The 23,677-nt window shown below is 41.6% G+C and overlaps 1 protein-coding gene across 1 annotated transcript in view; it reads left to right on the top strand.

The window, feature by feature from the left end:
• RERG (RAS like estrogen regulated growth inhibitor) overlaps positions 1-23,677 on the top strand; it is a 100,787-nt gene that overhangs the window by 57,465 nt on the left and 19,645 nt on the right. Inside the window, exon 3 of the mRNA XM_059848048.1 lies at positions 22,329-22,385. Within this exon, the coding sequence (XP_059704031.1) occupies positions 22,329-22,385 (57 nt within the window). The remainder of the gene's footprint in view (positions 1-22,328; positions 22,386-23,677) is intronic.

Here is a 23,677-nt window from a genome sequence, read left to right on the forward strand (position 1 = left end):
TCATAACAAAAGTATATAACAAGTATTAAATGAGCTTTGTTGTTGTTCATGTCTTTGTATCCTTTTAAGGCCAGAAATTATGTTCATTGTGTCATGAGCTGCTTCCAGCCAAAATAGGCTTGACAGATTCTAATTAGGACATTCAAAGGGGCAGTTTTAGCACAGTTTCCCACACACACTTCTGCAACAACTGAGTTCCAGGGGGGGCATAAAACCAAAGGAGATTTTGCACTGAAGGAGCATTTGGTTGTTTATCTGTGCTCAAGGTTACCTGGGTGTTAGTGTTCTCTCCTGGCAGAGAAGAATTAATTTAAATGGGAAAAATACCAGGAATCTTTCAGGTAGAGGGCTGCATCATCCTGGAAATTTTTTTTTCTTAGCAAATCAAATTCAGTGATATTAGCCCTAGCAGAGCAAGAAAGAGCTCCAGAACTCATAAATGCTTCTTTGCAGTCCTTTAATCTCCCCCTAAACTATTCACTACTGTGATGAAAGTCAAATACAGCCTAGAGATCCCACTGCAGAAGGACCACTAGAGACTCCAGCATTACAGGTACATTGACAACTGCAGCATAAAAATCCTGCTAGTTCACAAATTAATGGTAGCTTTGGAAACCAAATTCTGACACAATAGCTCTTCAGGGGACAGTCTGGAGGAGGAAAAGCATTTTAATTTGGTTTTGACAAGCTCATTTGTTTCCTCAGCCCCCTTCTTGCTAGCATCCACTTCAAACCTTGCACTTTGAGAGTGCTCTCACTCTAGTGCAGATCTGAGGATGCATGGCACCTTTCAAACCTTTAATCACAGCATTCTTCATTACCAAATTTAGTTCTTGCAATTAAAATGTCAAGCTTCATGGGTTGCACTGATTTTCTAGAACAGCTCACAGCTCTGACAGGGATGTCTCCTTGCAGTGTTGGCTCTTTCCTTGCCCTGTTCACATCCTAGGATCAATAATCAATGTTCAGAAGCAAAAGCTCTCAGCCTGAAAGGCTTTATCAGTTGTGTGCAAACCCTGGTGACATCCAGAGGCTGCAACAGGTGTGACTTTCCAGCAAAGCCTCAAGCTCTGCTGCTCAGGAGAGCACAGTTCTCTATTATAGGAGCTGCCAGTCTTCCACTCCCCCAGGTCAGCAGCACAGCAGCTTCTCCCTGTGAAGAGTTTCCTGCAGTGCAGCAACTCTTCAAGCTTCAGTTTCTAACAGAGCATAACATTTAATGACAGCTGAAGCCCAAAGTAGGAGAAACAACATCAAGCAAGATGAACCAAGAGTTCATCCTCCTCAAACCTTCCTGTCCTGGAAGAGAAATAGGCACTTATGCCACAGAGTTTTGGTTCCAGGGTAAATGTCCAATGGGAACATTAGACAGGTTTAGGGTCTAAAATAAAAACTGCTATAATAAAACTGTACTGCAGAATAATTTACTCTCATCATAATTCCTACTGAACTCAGAATTGAGATTTAAAAAAAAAAAAATCAGAGTGGGGCACTACAGAAAATTAGAGTTCACATCAGACTCTTGAGTGCAGGATAAATATTCATTATGAATGGGAAATAAGAGAACATGGAACTGTGAAGGGAAAGGTGGAATCTAGTCACTTCTTCATGTCTCTCTAAAGTTACAGTCTGAGAACCTCACTCTCTGAAAAGATTAATAACTAGCAGTATGTAGTTCATGCCAGCCAGGCTTCACTGAGCATTTTCCCCTCTGCTCAGAGCCAGTGAGATCCTGACCTGCTCCTCCCAGGGCTTTCAAAACCCAGGCATGAGGCAGCCAGAGTGGTCACTCCCTCCTTGTAACCTCTTTGTAGACAACTGGAGAGCACAGAGAGGCACCCAGAGTGCTCTCAGGTTCTGTCACTGCTCTTCTGGGACTCATCTCTGAGAGCAATCCCATGAAATGGGGATTTTCTCTGGCATCCAAGAGATGCTTTTTACAACTCATAGCTTAAAGAGCCAGGAGTCAGTTTGGGACTTGGTGGCCATTTAATTGTGTGTGGTCCCCTTTTCTGTGTTACCCACATGCACAGATATGAACCACACACGTGACTCCAATTTTGCTAAATATATATATTTTACATATATATATATATAGATAAATATAGATATAGATATAGATAGATAGATATAGCCAAACATGTCAGAAATACATAAGCAGACTTTAAGGTAAAGTACAACTATAGAAAAAGATTCTTGCAGCATCTAGACACATCACTGCAGGCAAATTATTTTGAGCCAATATTTTTGCCCCCACCTGCCCCCTGAGTTTTTGGCATGCCCTCACTGTCATGCACCTTGCATTCTTGTTGCTTCAAGTGAATGCTGTTGCTGGAAGAGAATGATCTGATGGCAAATTGAAGGAGCATTTAATCGAATCAATTCTTGCTTTGAACTCCTGCCTGTCAGATTGCAGTGCTTACACAGTGCAGCTGCTCCTCCTGAGCCTGCACCTTGTGCTTCACCCAGGGCTGCTCCAAGGTGCCAGGAGAGCTCGGGGCTGGGGCTGCCAGATGTGCAGAAACATCTGGGGGCTTTGCTGCAGCTCATCTCTGCTTGCACAGGGAATATCAGAATCCTAAGAGACCCTGCTGTCAGGAAAGCTCAGTGTTTTGCTCCTGAGCTCACTCAAAGCCAGGCAGAGCAGAAGGATGTGGAAGAATTAAGGAAAAAGTAAGCAAGGAGAACTTTCCAACTTCAAAAGGAGTGCTGAGCAATTTCAGCCCACAGAGAAGCTCCAAGTAACAGAAACAAATAGATAGAATGCCATTCTGGTTTCATTCAAACTAATCTAAGTCACTCTGAATGCTCTTTTTCCTCATAGAACTATAATTAGTGAATGCAATATACTTCATATTTTATGAAACAAAAAATGCAGGCAATCTTAAAAACCTTAACTTGAAAAATCTTAATATTAAAATCTTAACTTTACTAAAAAATTTAGCCCATGCAGTAAAATGTCACAAAGCAGCATTACCTGACGGAGTCCAGAACTGGAGATTTCTTTTTATGTCACCTCTGCAGGATGGCTTTCAGCAAATCATGTCACATCTATATAACCCCTGTTTATCAGAAAATGGTTGAATAAAGTCTTCTAGTTAATAAATCGTCTTGCAGAACTGTGGGTGCAAACAAAATTATCAAAGAGCTCATACCAAATACTTATATCAGCCTGCTTGGATAGCTGAAAACATCACATGGATAAAAGCTACATGCAATTAACTGGAAAGCAGGAAAGATCAATTGCTTATCAGCAATAAACTGGCAAAATATTTTGGGAGGTCTTGCAGGGTTTATGAACCCAAAATTTAGCTTATACAAAATCAAGGTCACAGCAGAAGGAAGGCAACACAGACCCTAGGTGAGAAACTCAGAAAAGCAAATAAAAAAGCTGTAACATCATATGATTGTACAACACAGCAGCATGCAATTGGCTTTTTTGTGAATGGAAGTTTATATTGATATAGAAAGAATGTAACAAAAATATGAAGTATAAATGTTGTTTCAGTACTTAAAATATAAGTGCATTTATGCAGGGCTTTCTTTCATTAATCTCATGGCTTGCTGTAGGCAAAATGGGTATAGTGGAAGAAGAAGGAAGACGATTAAAAAGAAAAAAAAAGATAAGAGATGGGCTCAGTGGGTGAATATGTAACAAAAAAATAAAGGATGTGAATAATCAGAAAAACAGCAATAGCAAGAAAAACTCAAGCTACTCTCTAAGTCTTACTCAACCCTCTTTTTATAAAGGGAGCACACCAAGAATTTTATTTATTTATTTACTTACTTTAGACTATTCTAAATGCTATTAACCATAGAACAAACATCCCTGTGTTGTTTGTGGAAACCAAGTGAAAGAATGCAAAGCAAATATGCAAGTAAACTAATAACCAGTGTTTATTCAATTACTGTTTTGGGCAAACAAGCAGAGTGATTTAATATCAGTTTGTAAACATCTTACCCAAACTGCATTTCCAGTTGATCATCTGCATGCAAATCAGTCTAAAATAAGCACATGCAAAACCAGGCCAAAATTCAAATGAAAAAGCCTTCAAAAATTCAATAAGAAGGGATGAAAATGATGAAGAAAATCAACTAAGATAAAAGCAATTGTTCAAAGTTTTCCTCACTAAACAATGTTAGAAAACTGTCAGCCAGAGAAAGACACACACACAAAAAATATCTACTCATCTTGTATAAACTCACTTGTGAATTGATAATGAAGGATTTTAAACAAGACTGTCTGCCAAGAAGAGAAGTCCCAGCTGCAATCAAATATATTGACTGCTCTTCCTCTGGAAGCAGCAGAGCCAAAGCTCCTCTTTGATGTCTCCCAAAACTTCCCCTTTTCTGTGGCTCTTCCAGTGGAGCCCACCTGGCTCAAGGCAGGCTGAATTTGGAGCACTGAGGGGGCTGGAGGATTTTAGGGCTTGCAGCTGTTTCCTTCAGGTGTTTGCAATGAGGGGGAAAGGATCTGTTTGAGGAAAGGAGGAGTGTCCCAGGTGAGGATCTCCTTTGCTGCTGCCAGGGCACTCAGGGAGGGAAAAAGGGCAATTATTATTATTATTATTATTATTATTATTATTATTATTACTACTACTACTACCACTACCACCACTACCACTACTACCAAGAGAGAGGGTCTTACAGGGCCCATTGCTGGCCTCACTCCTGTGAAGGAGGGTAAAACAGAAGAGGGTAAAACATTGCTTTTCAAATGTAGAAGTTATTATCTTGGATGAAGAAACCATGAGGACTGTAGCTTGTAGTCAGGTATCCCCAGCAGCAGATCTGCTTTCTTGGGACAGTTATATGCATGAAACTGAGCACACCCATCCTTTACTGAAATATTTCAGCCAGTTTTCATTTTCCTGAGTTTTTCTACCCCACAGAAATTGCTCCAGCAACTATTCAGCTTTCCTATTGGGATACTCCAAGCATGGAGAATTTCTAGCACATGATGAGGTACCTCATAAAAGGACAAAGCAGCTGAGTAATCTGTTTTTACCACTTCCTCCCAGACACATATCTCCCTTATTCTGCTCTCCCTCCTGGAAGGAGGCTGCTGGCCCTGGAGGTGCCCTTCAGCACGTGGCCATGGCCCTGGTGGCTCTGCTGCAGGGTGCTTGCTTTGTCCCACCCCTCCTGGGAGGGATCCGGGCTCTTCTTTGCAATCCACCTCGTGCTGGAAATCTCCTGAGTGTTATTAGATTCTGTAAGAGCTGACCTTTAAAAGTCAGCTGTGCAATTAAGCAATCTGGGCAGCTCCAGGCCAGCAGCTCAGCTGGCCCAGGAGAGGCAGGAACCAGACAGTTCACTCTGACTAATGTCATTACAGGAGGACAGGAGGGGCACCCAGACTCTCTAATTAAACAGCAGCAGGTCTGCTCAGCAGGCTGCTGTGACTGAGGGCAAGGCAGAGAGACAGTGCAAGACATGACAGAATGCCTGGGCTTGGTTCAGGCATGTGTCACAGCCCTGGGTCCTGTGTCACAGCCCTGGGTCCTGTGTCACAGCCCCTTCTGGGGGTTTGTTGGCTGTAGTTTCTCATAAAGCTGGCAAAAGGAAGGGAAGGTGTCCAAAGAAATGGGGATCCATCACTGCCAATGCTCTGGTCTGAAGGCCTCTGTCCATACTCACTTTATCAAAATCAATGCATTGAGGCACTTGCAGAATGGAAGAAAAGGCAGTGTGGTGAGGGGATTGCCTTCCCTGTCTGTGTGGGACTCCCTGCTCTGCTTTCAGGAATTTCTGCATGCCCTGCATGCCACGGAGCCCCTGAGCTCAGAGGAGTCAGCTGCTCAAGTCTGACCCACTGTTCCTTTGCCATAGGTCAGGAGCCTCTGGCCAGGGCTAAGTGGTCACTTCTCTGTCCCCCTGCCCCATCTACTTTAGATATGGACTCAAACAGCAAAATACAGGTCCTGCAGAAAAGTGAACCTTGCAATTCTGTTGGAGTGTTTTGCTTTTTCTGGTGTGTCAGATGGCTGGAGTTGTGCCCTGGCTGCATTTGTCCATGTCAGTGCTTGCTGTCCTTCCCCTGGGGCTTTGCTGACTTTTCCAGCTTCTTTCTCTCTCCTGCTCACAGTAAATTGCCTCTGGTTCCACACAGGCCTTTTCTGTTAACAAATGAAAAAGCTCAGACTTTAAACTAACTACTTTTTACTTGTGTCAAATAGGGCAGGCCTGAATTTGATTTTTGTTTAGGCTGGTAAACTATTGACTCTGCAGTACAAATGCAAATCAAAGCTGGTGGCTGCTGATTCTTTTGGCCCCTCATTTCTCTCATCTCTTACTCAGAGAAGCAAAGTTTTCTGAACAGTTGCCTGTGAAAGAGCCAAAGGCTCCACATTTACTCACAGAGAGCCCCGGGCTGTCCCAAACCTTCCTAGAGTGTGCCAAAAGGACCCTTTTGCATTCTCAGGAAACCCAAATATCCTTCACATCATTGAAAGCTAAATATATTCTTAAATGTGGGCATGAGCTCCTTGCCACCCTTTACCCCAGGGACATAGGTGGGGATAGATTGTAATTAATCCAGATTATAACCCAATGCAAAAACCTAATTCATCAACTAGGCAAAAATTTATTGGAGAAATTACCCTCGTGAGACCAAAATATCAAATAGATCTCCCAGCACATCTTAGATATCAACCTAAGATTCCCAGTTTTCTTGAATTTAGCTGATTGTGCAGGTGGCCAAACATGTTTCATGTCTATTAAATTAGATGAGTGTAAATCTTGGGAGCCAATTTATTTAGGGTGAAGAACCTTGTTCAAAATCATTTGAAATTTCATAATGATTTCCCAGCTAGGGCTATAGAGTCCCTCTCTTACTTTATATATATATTTTTTTTTTCTTTTTTTTGGTACTTCCAGTAGGATTTGCAGCTGAAAAATATACTTCTTTCACATGCAGAAAAACCTTGTTAGCATGATTACCTCTGAGGAAACAAAATCCTCTAAACTCTTTGGTACTTACTCTTGATTGATTTCTGTGGTTTGCACATCTGCTCTTCTGTCCCATGTAACAAACTCTTGTTCATCCAGTTCCATATTTATGCACAAAACTTCTAATTAATTTAAGTGGAAGCTATAGGAACAATTACATATATTGGTATAAAATCTACAATGGAAGTCTAAACTGGCACAAATGCAGTAGAACTTGCAAAGTTAGTAGGGGGTGTACCTCTTCTTGGAAATAATAAAAATGACAGAGAGTTAAAGCTATAAACAGAGACTGAGGGCCAAAATTGTTCCTATGTGCATGTTTCTAGAGCTGCAAAAAAGTGCCAGGAAAATTTGAAAATCTTCAGTACATTTATATTTATGATAAATGAGAATTTTCAACTGAGGCTAATGTTGGAATTGGGCCTTTGAAAAAACCTAACCTCACTGAAGCAATTGGCAAATCTTTCAGATACCTTTTAATGATTTCCTAATCTTTTCGGTTGGTGTCATCCAAAATTTTGACAACCATAGACCAAAAGATGTTGTAGGAATTTGCTCAGATTGGGCTTTTGGTGATAAATGTTCTTTCTGGTCTTACAGAGCAGTGGAAAGATCATTTTGCCAGGGATTGGTGGAAAAGGTCTGTGCAAGCTTATGGAGTGACCAGTTACTTATCAACCCTCTTTTTATGATATTTTACTGACCAAAGGAGGGGGGAAAACCCCCATAATTGCATCAATTCAAGTCTTGTTGGAAAGAGACATAAGAAAGTTTATCTACTGCTTATCTTTTCAAATGGAAGGAAAGTAAATTTATTTTGACATTAGTCTTAGCCTGTGTGGGTGGATCACTGCTGACTTTGCTATGCTGGAGAATCAAGACTCAGATACAGAAATCTAAAGACCTGTGGGAAATATGGCCAACACTGTTTGGATGAGTAAGAGAAAAGAAAGGATATGAGAACATCATTACTAAGAACTAGCTCAAAACTTGGTTAGCAGAGAAGTTTTCTTTTTTTTTTTATCTAGTGTAAAAAGAAGGTCCTTCCTGAAAGGGCAAAAGAAATATAGATCAGGAAGAATAAAGGGGAAGGTTGCCATGAAATTTTACCTAAATTTGAAGTATTTCAGGTTTTCTTTCACGTAAATGGGAGGGGTCATTGAGAGTGAAACAGCCTAAAATGGGAACAGTTTAATGAAAAAAGTTCCAATCAAACCCCTGCTGGCAAGGGCAACATAATGGTAACAAAACTCATTTTTCTCTACACACTTTTTCTACTTCCCTTATGGAACTTCAACCACCCTGCCTTGTCCCCTTCTCCCCAGGCTGTGATTTCACTAAACCAGTGTTTTTACCATGGCCCATTTGGCACAGATTCCTGAGTGCCACCACTGTGGATTAATTCATTAATTGCCTGTTGTCATTTACAGCACAGCCATCTGCCATTCATAAAACACTCTGCTCATGGCCTGAGGAAGAGAACTTCAGTCTGGTGGGGCAAAAACCAGGTGAATCTACTCCTAGCCAGCATTTAGTGTCCATGTTTCCTCAGCTATGTGGTTGTGGATGTCTGTGGGATGTTGTTGTACTCCTCTGTTAGTTTCTTTAGTAATTAGCTTGAAGATCTTCAGGAGTGAATAAATGAGGGTTTGGCTTAGTGAGAATGGCACTGAGAGGCTGGTAAGCACTTGGGGTGATGCCTTGGACCAGAAGTGGACACTTGTAAAGTATCTGCACCTGAGGGATGTGCCAGCAGGATCCACAGCAAGTGCCTGAACCCTGCAGCAGTTACTGGGGAGGGGCTGGAGTGCTCCCCAGCAGCACCATCCATCCAGCTGTGGAAGGGTCAGACACACAGGACAGCAATTAAAATTTAGGGAGAAAGAGTTTCTGATGAGTTCTCCACCCAAAAAGTCAAAACTTGGCCTAGCAGTCCTTTTCCCAATGATTTTTGAAGTGTTGTAGTTTAACCAGGTTTCACCAGAGAAAGACCAGGAGGCAGCCTAGCCACACAAGAGCTGCTGACATACAGCAGTTGCACTTTAATTTACATGCAGGATGATATTCCAGGCAAGCTTTTCCAAGCCATGAACAGCATTGGAAGAACTTGAAAACACAGTGAAATATTTGCAAGAACCCTCCCACAGAAGAGAGAGATGAGAAGCTCTCTCCTTAGGAGACTCCACTCCACAGTTCAGAACTTAAGCTGAGCCTCCTTGTTTTTAGTTATTGAAGGCACTGGGGTTTCAGTCTTAACTTTTTTCCTGTATGGTTGGGTCTGCTGCCCATATCAATTTGAGAAGATCAATTCTCTCACTGCATCTAAACAACTCCCTGGGGCAGGAGCTTCAACCTACACACAGAAAAGCTTTGGTGGCTCCAGTAGGTTGTGCCTCAGGCTGCATTAAAGGAAAGAAGAATTCAGCACAAAAGCCATCCCACAAATATACCCAGCTGCACTGAGCAATGGCAGGGCACTTCCCAGCTGCTGAAAAATTGAACAGCCCAATCCAAAATAGCCTCCTGATGGTGTTTCACTAGGAATAATTTCAGTGGCACATGAATTTTCTTCCCTTCCATTGTCAGCTTGATTTCTAGGAATGTTTTTCTATTTTTCCAGCACACAGCTCTCTGTCTCAGTGGTTTATCTGATAGCTGCTTCTCTGCTTTCCCAAATCCACAGTCCTGGTCTTATCTGCCCTAGCAATGCCTGACATATCTTTATGTGCTGAACTTTATCTGGTTAAAATGAGAGTGGATTGTTTGCCCCTTTTCTGGCCAGAGAATGCTCATTGCTTTAGAGCAGTGAATTATTCAGCTCTTCTTGCCACTTCTCTTCAGGGTTGAAGAGAAGTGGCAAGAAGAGGGAAGAATGGGAGGGAAGGGAATTCAGAGAATGGTGTGGAATAACAAAATTCCTGCTTGAGCTCTGATCTGGATGGCAATGCTGAGAGCAGGAGTTGCTGCTTTGATTGCTGTGCTCCAGGACAGCAGGTGGGGCAGACAGAGAGGAGCAGAAAATTGCTGCTGGGGGGCACAGGAACAGGATTGCTGGGTTTTATGTCCCCCCCCCCTAGAGCTCCATCACATCTGAGTGGATGAGCAGGAGGTGCCTCAGCCTTCCCAGGTGCTCTTCCATCTCAAGATAAAGCCTCCAGGGCAGGGCACTACTTGTGAGTAGAGTTTAAAGACCATATCTCTTCCTCTATATGAAACCAAAACAGTAAAGTAGGGATTTAAGACTAGTTTAAAAAATAACCCTTGCTCCTGTAAAAAAGGTCAGCCAAGCTTTCAGCTTTGGCTGAGCTCAGCTGGAGCTGAAGAGCTCACCCCACCCTCAGCAGAGTCATTTGTGAGACCACAAGGCTCATCTTTATCTCCTGGGGAGGCTGTGCCAGGATGCATCAGGAAAGTTAAAAATGCCATCTAAATTTGCTTCCACTTTTAAAAGCAGTAGAGAACCAAGAGTTATAGACTATTCTTGCAGCCTGTAAACAGCCTCTAAAGGTACATTTGTGAAAGCATTGTTTCAGCATCCAGGTGCTATTTATATTTCTAAAACACTTCTGCTTTGTCAGCATCAGTCTATTTGCAGTGATAATCCATTTATACCAGCAGCAATAGCATTACACACAAGTTCCAGATGAAACTGAGGAATGGCCAGGGAAAACAAAGACCAAAATTTTCAACAGCTGCTTGGAGACTGAAAGAAGAAGACAAGCTGCAAAAAAATTTCTAGAAATTCCCTAGTATAAGAGACATCTCCAGGTGTAGCAACAACTAACTAAATAACAACAAAACCAATGAAAACAAACAAACAAGAACCAAGCAAACAAAAACCCACAACAAACCAGTTTTGGGGAAAGAGCATCTATCTTTAAAATCAGGAGAATTTAATTAATTCCAGATAGAGTTCATGCCCACACACAAGTGAATCAATATGGCTGGGTGGGTGCACTAAGAGAGCTACAGACTGAGGGGGTGACAAGAGACTTGGAGGGCAGGAATGGATGGGATTACACTGGGAAAGGGCATCCTTTCAGCCCAACACCATTTAAATACTGCTGGGCTTCTTGTTGGCTACCTCTCTGTTCTGTCTTCTACCTCCCTGTTCTGCCAGGCACACCAACAGTGCTGGGAAGGTAATCACCCATTACTCTGGGCAAAGCAAAATGTAAAGCACAGTGGAGCAAGGAATGTAAACCTCCTCTTGGACTGGTTCCCTAGTCACTGCACCAGCTGTCATTATGAGCAGTTGGAGGTTTTTTAACTTGTTAAATTTGGAGTCCCAGGGCTGTGTTTCTTCACTTCTCCTAGGATGTCATTGTGAGCAGCTAAACAAACTCAGATCCCTGCAGCCACTCCAGGGCACTCTGCAGGGCAGTAACAGGAGAAGGAAATGTATACTGTGCTGTTCAACTGCTGTCAGAGAGAGTGGAGTTGTTTATGTGCTCTCTGCTCACTCTGGAAAGAGCTCAGGGTGAAACTGAGGAAGTGTTCTTAAAACAAAGCATTAGAAGGAAAACTTAGCCCTGAGAGATTTGTCACACTGGCCTGAGAAAATAATAGAAGCTAATTATTGTATTTGCAGAGAATGCCCCAACAAAGGCAGGAATGATGCATCTGACCCCATGTTCTCAGAAAGCTGATTTATTACTTTATAATATTATATCATATTAAAGAATGCTATACTATACTAAAGAATACAGAAAGGATACTTAGAGAAGGTTAAAAAGATAATAATGAAAATTTGTGACTCTCTCCTGAGTCCTGACACAGCTTGGCCCCAATTGGCCAATGAGTGAAATCGACTCACAGCAGAGTCCAAAGAAACAATCACCTGTGGGTAAACAATCTCCAAACACATTCCACATGAGCACAACACAGGAGAAGCAACGAGATGAGAATTGTTTTCCTTTTCTCTGAGACTTCTCAGCTTCCTAGGAGAAAAGTCCTGGGTGAAGGAATTTTTTCAGAGAATGTGAAAGCCACAGCTCATATCATCATAATTGCAAACTTCCTTAGAGCTGCATGGTCTCTGAGCCCCTGGCAAAGCTATCCACTGTGGTGGTGTGCATCTACCAAGCTTCAGGATGGAGGGGAGGATCCTTGAAGGGAAAGATGCCCTTGCAAAACTGCCCTGGGATCTTTAAAGTCCCCCTGGAACAAACAGGAGCTTGGTGATTTCAGCCTCATGTAAAAGGAATGAAGAAAATCCCATCACTAAGGTCATTTCAAAGTGGATAAACCACTGCATGAGATAATGACTGAAAGAGCCCTGAATATATGACTTGCTATATTTCTTATCTGTGTAATTTCTGTGGACAAGAGAGTCTCACACAGATAGCACCTCAGACTTTTGGGGTATAACTCATTATTCAGCATGGATAAATGTAGAAATGCTCCCTCTTAATGCAGGCTTTTAACTAAGTACAGCTAATTACTCAGCTGAGACCAGAAGAGCACTCCCTTTAGCTCCTGCACTCTGGGGAGGCAGGGCCAGGTCTCCTGGCAGCTGTGATGAACATCATAAACTAAGTTATGTTAATCCTCCAAGTTACAGACTTGAGATAAGTCAGAGGTTTTACAGCACCCATTATCTACTACTGTGGCTTTTATTTTGTTTGAAGCCATGTGATGTTTATTAGCTGAATGCCCTTAAGCATTGAGAATGAAAGCAGAAATTTACCATTTAAATTTCGATCATGCTTCTCCCCCTGTCACACACACACACATAATTTTAAAGTTTACTCTGAACAGTTCCCAGGATTGTGTGTCCAGATTCCAAGCAGAAGGCTAATAATAACCCCTACATTATTGCAGGCACCAAATGGGTGCTCATAAAACCATACTTGCAGCCAGAGATAGGAGATGATAGCTGTTTATCAAAACAATGAATTAGTTTAAATTCATTTTGTGCTGTCACTAGCACTGGGAACCAAGCACAGCACTCTGTAGTGCCCTGACTGGAGCACTTAGTATTTATCTCTGCCCATTAGGACATGGCCTTGTAGGAAATCACTGCTTCCAGATTCTGGGATTAATTATCCTCCCCCTGACAGAGGCTGTCTGGGATGAGCAGGGATGTGAGCCCAGGCAGCTCACCAGTCAGGCTTCAGGCACAAACAGGCTTTGCTCACTGGTGGTTTCTGAAGAGCTGCTCTCCTCCCACACCCATTCCTCCAAGCTGCTCCACCAAAGAAAAGTGATGCTGGGGGGATACTCTGAGATACCATCAGGTACCTACCAATTCCATCTCCCCTGGGGTCACTTTTCTGCCTCCAAGAACAATCATCAGCAGCATGTTAGAAAACCTCTGCTCAGACTGAGCTTCTGTCTTCAGCTAACCATTTCTACACTTTGTCACACATTTATTTTTACTATGAGAAAGGTGTGGTCCACAATGTTTGCCTTCCATGTCACTTCAGCTGTTGATCATAGTGTTTCTATCATTCTCTTTTATCATCCTGCAGCACTGCCAACCCTTCTGTGGAAATACCTCTTAAAGAGCTTCTCTGCTCCTCCTGCTGTGTCTCTTAATTCTCCAGGTGTTAAGGCAAAGCTGTTTTCTCTTTTAAAAAAATTAAATTCCTGGTGCAAACAAAAGTTCAAGATTCCAGATGGCTAGCAAACAGCAGGAGCAGGTGTCTTTACAACACAGAGAAAAGAGGGAGAGTAAAAACTAAAGCATAGCTAAAATATGAGAATAGCTGATTTTGAAAAAAAGGGTTCCCCTGAATATTATGTTGTGCACTATGTTAAAAAGATGTAACATTTATCAAGGTTTATGTCATCGTAAAAAAAAAAGAGGATCATTAAAAATCCATGAGTCAGTTTTCAATGTATTTTGTTGCCTTAATTTCTCATCTTCCTGGGACATTCCAAACCTGCATCCATCAACTGATTCAATCATCAGTCATCAATCAATAGGGCTGGTGCAAACTTCTGGTGCTCATCTAAGCTCCATTGTCAAAGAAAGATGGAAATGGTACAGGACAGATGATCTTTCAAGATCTTCTTGAATATCCTGCTCTAGCTGGATTGTAATCACAATGCAAAGATTTTCCAGGTTGTCTGAGATTTCCATGGAGCCAAATCCTGAAAGCCAAGGTGTGAGGTGTGCAAGGGAAAAAGAAAAAGAAGTTTCTCACAGAAAAAGCCAGGGAGCAGCTTGTTTTTAATTGGATGCAAGCTGTAGTCTCATTTGATGTAGTATACTGATATAACTGAAAATAAGACAAGAGAATTATTATTGTCAGGCTGAGGAGAAGAGGGTGACAGCTACTCTGTTCAGACTCTGACCACACAGAAACACCCTGTGCTGTCTACCAACATGACATAGAGAGCCCTGCATCTCTTTATGACATTTCTAGTCACCATTTGTGCTGCTCCACTCTCAGTGAAACAGTGGCAGAGCAAGGCACTCTGACAAAAGTACTTTTTGTGTTGTGAAGATTACAAGAACAGGCAGTGATCCAGCATTAATGCCAGAGGCTTTATTCACTCAGTGTGCCAACTGCCCTCCCATTCAAACTGACTCACCAGAGCCTGATAAAACTGTAATTTTTAAGCATTTTGACTTACTCTAAGCTGCAAATAGTAAGTTGTGCCTTTCCAGAATGACTTTGTCATTACCAGAACACACCACGTCAAACAAAATGTCTTTTGCTCCCGGCCAGAGCAGCAGAAGGGAAGATATTGAAACACCAGCCCTCAGAACTATCAAATCCTAACCCCAAGAGGAGGCAGATGGGTTCCTTGAGTTCCTGAGGAGCAGCTTCCCCCTTGGCAGGGCTGGGATTTCTGGCCAGCTTGGTGCTGGCAGCCAGGATGCTCTCACAGGACAGTTGGGCCCTGCTCACCAGTCCCTACCCTGGCCAAGGTCTCACAGAAAACTCTCTTTAAACTTTGTTGGAAACATTTCTTCATCTCCTTGGTGCATGAGACTGTGCCCCCTCTCCTGGTCCCTGCAGCCCTCCCCAGACGTGTGCACTAAGAAGGCAACAAATTCACCTCTCTCCCCTTCCCTCCAGTTATTCCTACTCCTCTCTTGGCTTTTGAGCATGGGAGAGGGAAGAGAGCAGGGATCAGACCAAAAGCTGGAAGAGGCTCTAAAAAAACCAACAAAACCCCCACTCTCCGCCCCCCACAAAAAAAAAAACAACCAACCAAAAAAAAACCAAAACAAAAAACCCCCAAAACCCAACCCCCAAAACCAAAAAATAACCAAAACAAAAAAATTCAAAAAAACCCCCAAACACAAACCCAAACAAAATCCAAACAAAAACAAACACACAAAAAAACCCCAAAAAAAGAAAACCAACCAAAAAAAAAAAAAAAAAAAACAAAAAAGCAATATCACCACAATTACAAAAAAATCACAACAAAACAAAAACACCCACCTCAACACTGGCCATGTGTTTATGGCCATTCTCTAGCATAGTTTTTTTTTTTTTAAGTGTGAGTTTTTCAGTATTTTAACAAATTAAAAAATGGAGTTGCATTTTTCTCTTTATAAGGGTTTTTAAGGATAAATTGTCTAATTAAGAAATTAAACATACTATTTTTACTTTTAACTTAATAACTAACTACTTGTGATTCATAATGTGGATTTTTATGTAATTACACAATACTACTTCAACTTATGAAGAAGGTGGAGAAGAAGGATTAACATGTTTTAAATTTTTTATCTTGTTTTATATGTATTACTATATTTTAAAACTTTAAACTCTAAGTTTTCTACCATGTGATATTACACACTTCTATTCAAACTACACACTTATAATCCTAGTTTTATCATTCAATTTTGGAAGATTTCTCCACAGCCCCAGGTCAAAGGCAGTGTTCTCTTGGGGGTCTGTGCTTTTCAGCACAGAAAGTTTAAAATTCTCAGTGACCAGGGTTCCAACACATATGTGTTAGCAATAGCACACCAGAAAGTTTAGGTTTCACAGAGGGGGTGACAGAACAAGTTACACAATGAAGTCAGGAGAGAGAAATGATACAAGTGTGGATCTTACCCTAAAATGATCAAAACCATTGGACACACCAGTCTGATAACTTATCTTTTACAGGAGTGCAATAACACTCATGTGAAATAAACAACCTTATACTGAAGTTATATGTTATGGAACAGAGTAACATAATGTAAATTAAGCCTCCTGCTGGAGTTCCATATGCAGCAACCTTTGTAAAAAAATGTCTTGAGCACTGAAAGCAGTGAGGAGAACATTACAACAAAAATCCTCCTGTCCAGTGAGGATGGGATGAATGACTACTAATCAATAAAAAAATCTAGAGGAGCATACAAAGATGTCCACTCTCCTATGAAGACAGTTAAGATGAATATATAAATACATTGTGCCATGGACTTCCAGAATTTCAGATGAACTCCTTGAAACAGGTTATTTTTCCCCAGGCTCTTTCCACTCAGAAGTTCCTAAAACTGCATATTTCCCACAGAAGCAAAATGCAATTACATCTGAGATAGATGGAAATTGCCACTAACAAAAGAAATACTCCCCAAAACCTTGTAGCAGAAATTGAAAAGTGACAGTGGCATGAAATACACTGACATTTAGTCAGGCTGGAATATGAATGACCTGATGGAGACTGCAAAAAAGCAGAGCTGAGCAGGAGTGTGGGCTTTGTCTCTTCCACAGCTGTTTGGAAAGAGCATCCAAACAGCTTGGGAAGGTCAGTTATTGACATCTAATTGGACAACCTGCTGAATTATTATCTGAAACAGCCTTTGGAGTCCTGCTGCATTCACATTCTGCATGTAAAATATTATTCACTGTAAAGATAAATCCAATCTACAGCACTTAATATTGTACATTTGAAAGCTTATTAGTGGTTTTGAAATACTTGAGTGTGGATTGGTGGTTTCAACCATGATCCTGCAGTGGGAATTGAGATATTTGAGACAGGTACTCCAGTCCTTTTATATTCCACCAGAACAAAAAGACATTTGAATCCCTCTTGCTGCTCAGATTTGAATCCACAGAATGAAGCCCTTTCCATCACCACTGAAGAAAAAGGTTTGCATTACACAGTGAAACCTCCTGAAAGGCAAAAGCAGCACATTTCATCCCACAGCTGTTCAATCCTGGGCTGTATTTGCTATAGCACTGTATATGTACACCTGTATATACACACACACTGTTGCATATAAATTGCTGTGTGGTATATATAAGAATATATACATTTGGTATTTTTGTTTAATTGATCTTTATATATTAAAGTATACATACTTTTGAACTTACATTGGCAGCCAGTGGAGGACCTCCCTGTGCTGTGAAAGAAAAATTATCATAAACAGGAATTTTTCTGAACAGCTCACTGCTTGAGACAGTGACTTAAAAATGCCTAAAACATGCAGAGTTTGAAACAGCAAGGCAGTGTAAAACAAAACATTTTTATGCTTCATTGAGTTCTCCCTTATTTTTCTCACTGATCTTGCTTTGCTCCATTAGATTGACTGTAGGAAAATTCTAGTTTACTGCAGCAGGTCCCAACATCAGAAGTGACCATGGTGAGCAAACCAAGGGAGGAGGCAGAGAGGTCCTGCTGTCGATGTCTCACCCAGCTCTCACATGCCCACATCACAGAACTGCAGAGATCCCATCAGAGCTGAGTCAAACTCAGGCCCACGGATGCAGAGCAAGGCAATGAGTGCATGCTGACATCCCTGATGGATCAGAAAAGGACTCTGCATTATAAGTTCACACTTTCCCCCACACACAGACACCCCCAGATGACCTGCACTTCCAGAAGCAAATTAAATCCTCTTGGTTTTGTCTTTAAAACAAACCATTGTTTCCTGAGGTGGACGTAGAGAACATTGCCTGCCAGAATCCAGCAGCACTGCCATCCTGCAGGCTGGAACTCACCCCATCTTCCAGGGGGGGCTGAAATTCCAATACCTAAAGGGCCTCTGAGAAGGTGAATGGGGGCTGAACTCTCTTAAAAAAAATTAAAATTTAAGAAATAGTGAAACACTTCATTTCTGAAAGGGCCTTTTGATCATTCTAACCTTTGGTTTTAACCAGTCTGGTGTCTCCTGCCAAGTGTGGTTTGCTGATGACACATCATCATGGCACCAGGAATGGACTTGTTGATAAGTTAAATAATGGGACTACTTTCGGACCATTTTTATAGCTGAAAATTCTCATGGCATAAAAGAGTCATCATACAGTTATTTCACTGTGGAAAACTGGTGTTTTTCTTAGAATAACTTTGAACTCTGTAACTTTTTGGGAAGGGGGTTGTTTTTCAACTAAAACCCTGCTTCCTTTCTTCCCAAAAAAACTCAGCTTGTATTAGCTGGAACGATACCAAATCCACAAAGATATGTATTCAGACAGATTGTAAATTCAGCTAGAGCATTTCTATGTTACTAAATCCAAAGATCTAAAGCAAGATGCAAAATATCACACACACAAAAAAAAAAGTCCCAAAATAAATGGAATGGGATTTTTAAAGCTGAGCAAGGGACTCAGCCACACAAGCTTGAAAGAAATTGATTAATTATGTGGTTGATAACCTTGGTTTATGTGCCATGTTAAATCCTGGTATAACTTCATTGTCTTCAGTGGAGCTGCACTGCAAATGTATTTGACAGATAGTCATGATTCTTCTCCAAGAATAACTTCTAAGGCAGAAGTTTTAAACATGAGTGAATGAAAGCCCTGTGCCAAGTTCTGCCCTAATTTATGCCCTGTATGAAACAGCTGAGTTGGAAGTGAGGGTGTCAGGAAAGGCAGAAGGAGACATGAGTCTGTTCTTCCTTTGCTGGGACGTTACATCAGCTCCTCTTGGTGATGGTCATGTCTCCAAACACAGCAGGAACCCACAAAGCAGCTTGTGGGGGATTCTTTCCTTCCAAGCCTGCAAGTTCTTGTGTTTCACAAGCTGTAAGTGTTCAGGGAAGAGCCTGGAGTAGTCTCAGTGGAGAGCCATGAAATTCACTCCTGTTAACTACTGCATCAATCTGAACCTGGGCTGCTTCAAAATCAGTTTGAGGATGAGCACTGGAAATGGCCATTTTAATATGAACATTGGAATTAGTCACTTAATTTAATCAGAAAATAATGTGTTTCAGACAGTCTCGGTCTCAGTGTTATTTTGAATCAAAACCCAGCATTTGGATTGGTTTTCTTTAGTCTGTTGGGTTATTTTTGGCTCATTATTAGCATTGGAGTTCAACATGTCTAAGTAAAACTGACTGGTCAAACAGTACACACACCTTTGCTCAGGTAAGAGGGAAGTAATGCCCACCTCAAGTCATCTTTTATGCAACATTACTAAGGACATGAGGGGGGACTTCATTATTTTGCCCAAAACATCATTTAAGCCAGCAGCAGCAATCTGACTGCTCCAGCTCCAAGTCTTGCTGATGTCCTCACCCCTGATTCTTCTGCTGGCAGAGCTATTTTACAGCAGAGTGATGTAATCTGGCAGTGAGTGAGCTCAACATAAACAGCCTGGCTCCAGTAATACCCCTGCTCCAGGGGATCATTGCTGGGGCAGGAGGCACCAGCCAGCAAGCTGGTCTCCAGACTCACAGCCCAAGCACTTGGATGCCCTTTCCAGCTCTTCCCTCATCGTCTATTTTCAGTCAAATCAGGCAGCAAAGTCCCATACATTGCTTTAATACCCCACTGGATGTCAGAGGCCCATCTGCTGAGCACCCCTAATGATGCAAAAGTGAAGACATTTCCCATCCAACGTGGTCTGCAATACTTATAAACAGAACAGGCTCTGGACCAAGAGCCTCTCACGCTCCCCATCTGTGAAATGCAGCTAGCTGCCATTCTTCAGCCTCATAAAAATGTGTGGAAGTGAAAAGCTTTATAGGATGTGCTGTGACCACTGCCATGACAGAGAGCAGCAGCATTTTGAAGGAATTTGACTGGGTCAGAAGCAGGGAGGCTGAGCAGAGCCAGCTTGGAGGAGCAGCAGTCCTGCACAGCCCCAAGGTGCCCCTAAACACAGAGCACATGGCTCTGGAGCTGGTAGTTCCCCACTCACTGGGGTTGTGATAAGGGGGTGTTTTCTTCCCTTCACTGGGCCCAGAGAAAAGGAAAGTACTTATAAAAATACTTTATTGGCAGCAGTGCCTAGCAAGGGGCTCACTGTGCTTTCTGTGCTCTCCTCTGAGGTCTGCCAGCAGAGGCTGATTGCCATCTGACAGTGCATGGCAGCCACCTCCCACCCTTCTTTCTTTAGTTCTGCGCCCTCCTAAACATGTAATTATTTATGTATCTGCATGTGCTGGAGATAAATACAGCCTAGCTTCCCCCTTCTCAGCAGAGCTTACACCTCTGATCTCTAATTCTTCACCTCTGCAGTGCTGCTCACCTGCACCATTTCATCCTGTGTGCATAACTGAGGGTTAGGTACCCTGAGTTTTTGTGTAACCTGGGTTTCTCCTCCCAGGCTCATCTCAGCACCTCCAGCCCAGTTCTACTTCTACTTCTTATGGCTTGTCACCTTCTATTGTCTTATATTTGGGCACCTCCAAAATCAGCTCTTCTCCCTCTTTCCCTTCAGAGCTCTCTGTGACCTGTCTTAGTCATGCTTGACAAACTTCCAATCCCCTCCATCATTTCTACTCTCCTCTCCAGCAATTTCCATCTACAAGTACAAGGTTTTCATAAATAAGGGGACCATATTTAAGTATAAAAACAGTTGGACAGGTGCTTCTACCTTTACTGTTTCTTCATTAGCTTCTCCAGGTACAGGCACAGGCTCAGGCTCTGCCACACAAGTAGCCATCACTGCTTCTCCTTCAGAGTATGGCTGTGAAAACACTTTTAAATTCTTTAAAAATTTTAAACAAATTTTTAAAATCTGTTTGATTTTTAAAATCTGTTTTAAGTCATTTTAGATCTGTTTAATTTTTTTAAATCTGCTTTTACTTCTGTCCTTGACAAAGAAGCTAATAAGAGAGAATCTATTACTAGCAATTAAAGAATCATGACCAAACTTTCAAAACAACAAGATGCTTGAACTATTACCTATGATAATAGGTGCAGAAAAAAAGTGCTGGTGCAACATCACCATGGATGGGAACTCAGCTACAAAGAGGTCATCCTGTTTTGTTATGGAATTCAGGTTAAGGACCATGACTTGAAAAGTTACTTTGACTAAGAATTGCCACAACTGCTCTGAGGAACAAGGACAGCATTTCAGCAAAGCCTAAGCAAAAAAATCAAAGTAGGATTTCCTAAGGAAAAATAGAAACTTAAAATAACACCAACTTCAAATTGCTTCTTGTGTGGTGATCTCATTTCCTAAGGATCAGCTTCTTATTACCCCTCCAAGCATGAGGAGGTATATTAATCTTCTTAAAACTAATATTCTGATTAAGGAAATTGTCTGATTAAGGAAATCTTAAGTCATTAGATTTATTGTGCAGACTCTTATCCTTCTGCTGGGCATAGAAGTGTGGGATGGAGGGCCTCTCCTGGCTTCAGTTTGGAAAAGGATCAGAACTGGGTTTTACTGTCCACCTGCAACCAAAAGATGGAACAATCTGGATCTGATGACAAGGAAAAGTTTTCCTGTAGCTGTAATTGCTGCACCCATAGCTTGTGCAGTGATATCTCTGGCTTCATTTGCAGAAAGGATTTTGGATGGTTTGCAGGGGTAAATGATTCATTTGCATCACTAAAAGTTCAAAGCACTGCTTGGTTTTAAATTCAAGAATAATCAAAGTTTATATAAGTTGTTTTTAAAGGGTTTGGAGGGATAGAAAAACTTAAATAGAAGACTATAAGTAGCAAGATCTTATCCTATAAGCTGAAACTAAGAACTCCCTGTCCAGTGCTCCAAAATCTAACTTTTTTTATAGTTCTGCAAATTGATTAATAGCATGTGTTGACCATTGGTTTGAAACATTTAATCTGTTTTCTTCAAGTGGACAAAATGTGGAAATTAAACTGTTACAAGGAAGGCATGCCAAAGCAGAGAAGGAAGCTATTTAGCCAGTTATTTCTGCCTTACAAGGTTTACAATCCAAAGGAGAGTTTTCAAGAAGAAAATTATTTTGATCAACCCCTCATTTTGAAGTATCAAAGCTGGTTCCAAAGCCACCAACACTTTCCCCACTGGTTATAGGATACCTGAAGCATCCAAAGCAGTGGCTTTAATGCTGCAAAAAGTTTTTGGTTTGTTTGTTTTGATTTGTTCTGTTGCACCCATCCAAAAGCGTGAAGTGGGCCACAAACAGTGACAAGTGCCCCAATAAGCTCACAGTTCAGGGGAGCTGCTAGCTGTCCACTCACATAGAAAACTTTGCTGGGAGAGCTTTAAAAACAATCTGTTGAGTTGATGTCTTGTCCTTCTGACCCGAAATGTCTTTGTCCCTGCAGCTCTCGTGGTGCGCTTCCTGACCAAGCGGTTCATCTGGGAGTACGACCCAACGCTGGGTAGGTGGCTCTGTCCTGCATTTGTGGGGTTCCCAGAGGAAGGAAGGAATGAGGAATCTGACTCCATGTTCTCAGAAGGCTAATTTATTATTTTATGATCTATATTACATCAAAGAACACTAAACTAAACTATACTAAAGTATACAGAAGGCTAAAAAGATAATAATGAAAACTCGTGACTCCTTCCAGAGTTCTGACACAGCTTGGCACTGATTGGTCATTAAATCAAAACAATTCACATGAAACCAATGAAACAACCACCTGTTGGATAGACAGTCTCCAAACACATTCCAATGCAGCAAAACACAGGAGAAGCAATGAGATAATTGTTGTTTTCATTTTTCTCTGAGGCTTCTCAGCTTCCCAGGAGAGAAATTCTGGGCAAAGGGGTTTTTCAGAAAATGTGAAGGTGTGTCCTGGAAGCAGGGTGTGGAATGGCATGGCTGAAGCAATGGAATCACAGAGTTAAAATTCCAAGCCTCAGTCAGCCTCCAAATCTGCTGCAAAAAAGCTTCTGTATGGTCATTTTAAGCTGGAACAAGTTGTTGCCTAAGATGGCAGAATAGAGAAGCAGCAGCACCAGACAAAGGCTGAGTTGGTGTATAAAGCACATTTATGCCCACTCAGAAATCCAGGGGAATTCTGCCATTGAAATTAATTGCTTCAGCATTAAACTCTTCAAATCATTTAGTGTGAGATCAGTTTTCTCCTTTTGAACGACTCAAATGTCTTCTGCTTGAGAATAAGATACTGGGATACAGATCTGTACTCTGGGATAGAGATCTTAAAAATTCGTGGCCAAAAAAAGGTTTTTACAGTCAGCCTACCTAGACTCAGGTAATTTTTTCGTCCTCATTTTCAAACATATATTGTCTCTCATTTTTTGGGCGACCAGATAGGAGCACCCATCATCTGGAGGGTATCAACATGTCCCTTCCACTGCTCCCACTTAGCTCTGTTGGGTCTGGCATTTTCAAGAAGCTGGCTCAGATATCTCAAAGATACCTGTAGAACAGTTGCTCTGAATTACAGGCTTCACTTAAAATTTGTGCCAAGATCCATTTTCTTAGTATTTCTTAACTTAGCATATATTAAAAGGCTCTGCAAATCCAGGCCAAGTCCAAGACAAGGCATTCACTTCTTAGAAGGTGCCTTCAATACCTCAGGACTAAGTAATTCACACACAAAACAAAGGGCTGGAAAGTCCTCTTTTCTCCAACAATGTGCTCCTCTCTCCTTCCTAACATTTCTTTGCAGGCTCCAACACAGATCATAGAGTTAAGTATCAATTT

Source organism: Haemorhous mexicanus, chromosome 5, assembly GCF_027477595.1.
Source record: "Haemorhous mexicanus isolate bHaeMex1 chromosome 5, bHaeMex1.pri, whole genome shotgun sequence".
NCBI lineage: Eukaryota > Metazoa > Chordata > Aves > Passeriformes > Fringillidae > Haemorhous > Haemorhous mexicanus.